The sequence below is a fragment of the Zea mays genome, chromosome 6 (assembly GCF_902167145.1).
Source record: "Zea mays cultivar B73 chromosome 6, Zm-B73-REFERENCE-NAM-5.0, whole genome shotgun sequence".
Taxonomy (NCBI): domain Eukaryota; kingdom Viridiplantae; phylum Streptophyta; class Magnoliopsida; order Poales; family Poaceae; genus Zea; species Zea mays.
The window spans coordinates 160,845,538-160,849,338 of record NC_050101.1 but is presented as its reverse complement, the minus strand read 5'-3'; the positions used below and the strand labels follow the sequence as shown (position 1 = coordinate 160,849,338).

General features: G+C 51.6%; 1 protein-coding gene across 1 annotated transcript; it reads right to left on the bottom strand.

Annotated features, from left to right (window-relative positions):
* Positions 1-1,081: 1,081 nt before the first annotated feature.
* LOC100382251 (uncharacterized) lies at positions 1,082-3,225 on the bottom strand. Its single transcript, NM_001175004.2, has one exon. The coding sequence runs from the start codon at positions 3,114-3,116 to the stop codon at positions 1,551-1,553; it is 1,566 nt and encodes a 521-aa protein (NP_001168475.2). The 5' UTR covers positions 3,117-3,225; the 3' UTR covers positions 1,082-1,550.
* Positions 3,226-3,801: the final 576 nt, after the last annotated feature.

Sequence of the window (3,801 nt, the reverse complement as noted above, 5' to 3'; positions counted from 1 at the left end):
CATAACTTGGCACTAGGCTGGGTGCTTAAAAACTGTGCTAACAAAGAAATTAAGCAAATTGCCTGTTCACATGAAGAGATCTCCACTATATTTAAGTGGGAGTATCTGTCTTCATACGTCGTCTCCTCCAACGAGTGCAGCAAGTGAAATAAAAATCCAAAAATAAGCGTGGTGCTGAGGATTAAACCGTTACCCTTCCCCCTACCACGCCCATCCAGGTTCTAACCGCCGGAACTCACAACCATATATATTCAATAAAAAATAGATATTATAAATATTCTAAATATAAAAACAGTAGTAACACACGAACAACCAACTAGTTAACTTTTATGTAGGTGTTTCATGATTTGATATTCCACTCTGTTTTAAATACTCATACCTAAGCATCCTATCATTGCGCATGTCTTAGCAGGAACATATACAAGTACCGTTCATTAGTCCGTCTAGAAATGGTAAGCCTTGGCTAGGAAAAAGTTAAAAATTACAATTTCTGACTAACAATTAGTCAAATCTCATGCAAATTATTAATAGGTTTTGTGTTCCGAGTGCCTCTAAAATTAGATTGATTTTATCAATTGGCCCCATATGTAGAATTTGGATCACAAACTCAACACATATAATATATGTAACTGTTTTTTTTATTTATTTTGAATGGTATATGTTACTTACACTTTCAAGAAACATATATAAAACACATATACTCGTGTAACCATATGTACAATCACTCTATGCGCGCTACCTGTATTAACGTATCCAATGTTATATTTTAGCAATAGGATTTCAATGTAATCAAACTCAGTTACATTTTTTTCTTTTATTTTTGCTTGAAACACATTACAAATTGCACTTGCACGCTTACGCCACATTTTTCGCCACTTTGAACACACCGTCCATTCACACTCCGAACACATCTCGAAGACAAGAGAAGAGAAGATGAGCTGGATAGGTTAGTTAGTCGAAGACAACAAACCTCTCGAGAACATTTTCACCCGTCCAAAAACGAACCTGGTGGATAGTAGGTTCCAGCGTAAAAACCTAACCAACGAGCAGAGCTGGAATAAAGAATATCAACTGTATTTTTCTAATTGGCTGCACGACCATCTTGTTGCAATAATTGAAGTTCCCTCATAGAAAATGGCCACGAGAGGAAGCTAGAACATCTAGACGAGCCTGCATTCTGCAACTTTGAATCTGCCAAGTTTTCTTTTCGACAGTTCTGCTTTGAAAGTTGGAAAGAATAGCACACATGGTGACATGCAGAGGCGACTTTGAGCCGCCCCCTTCCCCTTGTAATTATGCATGTGCGAAAACTAGTACCGTCGGGCATCGGATTAGACTAATCCCGTCCGCTGGGCCATCTGACCTTATCGGAGGAATCTTCAGACTCCAGTGGAGGCCAAGAACCCACCGCACTCGCCAAACTGTGCCGTCGTCGCGATTCGCGAATACTCTAACGCATAGATCGCGGCGTCACGCGTCTAACTAGCCCGACGGACGCTTGCGCTGTTTCGAATGGGAACAATACGACGTGCGTGCCGTGGCCGGTGACGTTAACTTGGCGGTCGGAGCTCGTCGCTGGCACGAGCTCGCCGTCGCACTCTGACGGGCACGCCCCCGGCGAACGTGGCGGTGAGCCCTGGCGCGAACTTTGGCCGGTGGGAGCTACGGCTGACCGCCTCGATGTCGAAGCTCTGCACGACGGAGACGATGACGGACTTCATCTCCATGATGGCGAGCTCCCTGCCGATGCAGACGCGCACGCCGCCCTGGAAGACCGGGTACCGGTAGGGGCTCTCCGGCACGAACCGGCCGTCGTGGAGCCAGCGGCCAGGCCGGAACTCGGCGCAATCGGGGCCCCACACGGACTCCATGCGGCCCATGGCGTACGCGTGGTAGGTCACCCGGGTGCCCCTGGCGACGAACGTGCCATCCGGGAGCATGTCGTCTCCGGCGGCGAACTTGGAGTCGAACTGCACCGGCGGGAACAGCCGCATGCACTCGTGCAGCGCCGCGTGCACGTAGTGCATGTCCTTGAGCTTCTCCGAGGTGGCGGCGTGGCCGTCTCCGTCTCCGGTGACGCGGGAGACTTCGTCCCGGATCGCGGTGGCCACGTCCGGGTGGTCGGAGAGCAGCAGGAAGAAGGCCGTCAGAGCCGAGGCGACGGTGTCACGTCCGGCAAGCATGAAGCTTACGACGATGTCCCGGAGGTACTTGTCGTCGTCGATGGAGCCCATGAAGCGCGACAGGAGGTCGTCGCCCGAGGCGGCGGTGCCGAGCTTCCGGCGCTGCCGGATCACCTCAGCGGCAAGCGTGTCGACGAGGCCGATGGCGTCGCGGAGCTGCCGCTCCTCCCCGACGTTGAGTAGCCGCTTCAGCTTCCAGAACACATGCATGGGCGCCGTCGCGCGCCGCGCGGAGAGCATCGACGCCGTGTCAAACGCGTCCGCGAACGCCGACATGGGCAGCGACAGCTCCAAGCAGCCGGGGTCAAGGCCGAACGAGATCCTGCATATGCAGTCGAAGGCGAAGCGGCGGAACACGTCCTGGAGGTCGAGCAGCTTCTCGTCGCCGGCCGAAGAGTGAAGCAGAGGAATGAGCCGGCACCGCAGCTCGGAGGCCACGACGCCCGCCGCGAAGCAGCGCAGCGCCGGGGAGGCGAGCTCGGCGGCGGCGAGCTTGCGCTGGAAGAGCCAGGAGTCGCCGTCCACGTTGAATATCCCGCGGCCGAGGAAGTCGGCGAGGATGGCCGAGAAGGGGGCGCCCTTGGGGTAGTTGTCGAAGCGGCCGCGCAGCATGTGGTCGACGGTGGGCGGGTTGGCGGTGAGCACGTTGCCCAGCACGTGCACGTGCACGGTCCGCCCGGGCGCGCGGCTCAGGAGGTGCGCGTACCAGTCGCAGAGGTTGTCGAACTCGGCTGTCCACGACGCCGTCACGTACGCCTCGCACACCGCACACGCGCACCACCACGGCGGCCGCAGCCGCAGCGAGGCCAGGAGGACGGCGAGCGCTACCGTGCACGCGGCCGACGTGAAGAAGACGGCGGCCACCACCTGCGGCTGCAAAGAGCTCGCCAGGGCTTGAGCTGCGACGTATGACGTGGTTGCATATGCGACCATGATGAAGAACAGCCTCCCTTGGCTTCTCTTCGCTCCGCGTTTCGCGCGCGTGCCTTTGAGCCCTCTATAGGTGTTTTACGTCTGTGATGAATGAGCTTGCTTGGGCTGTGGCAATCTCAGAGCACACACCGTTTTATACAGGATAGCAGACATTTAAAATAGAACTGTTAAATTACAAGGACAGTGTGCTACACATACTGACATACAATATACTACGTGACAGGACTTTACGGTTGTTTCCCGTGTGTTTTACAGGTAAACTGTCTTTAGCAACATCCTCTATATTTTATAGTCTTCTCTAAAAGATTCTCTCTTCTATATCTTATTTCTCTCCAACAATATTCTCGTTTTCTATACATAAATAACTATATTAGGGACATATTTTACTCTTAATTGTTTTTTTCGTGTGTATTTATCACTCTCAAATATATTGTACAAATTTTAGTTTTGCTAAATTTGTTGTTTAAATTACTAAAATGGATAGAGGCTAGGGAAAGAGAGAGAGAAACTCTATGTATAAAGGAGCTAGCAGTGTCCTCTATATTTAGAGGATCGTTTAGAGTACGTTGTCAGAGACGCAGAGAACGAGAATCTCCTCTAAAATTTAAGGTAAAGTAGGCTTTAGAGAATCTGTTGGACAGAGTCTTAGTTTGGCCCCTTGCTTCCATTAACCTTTCATGCCCAT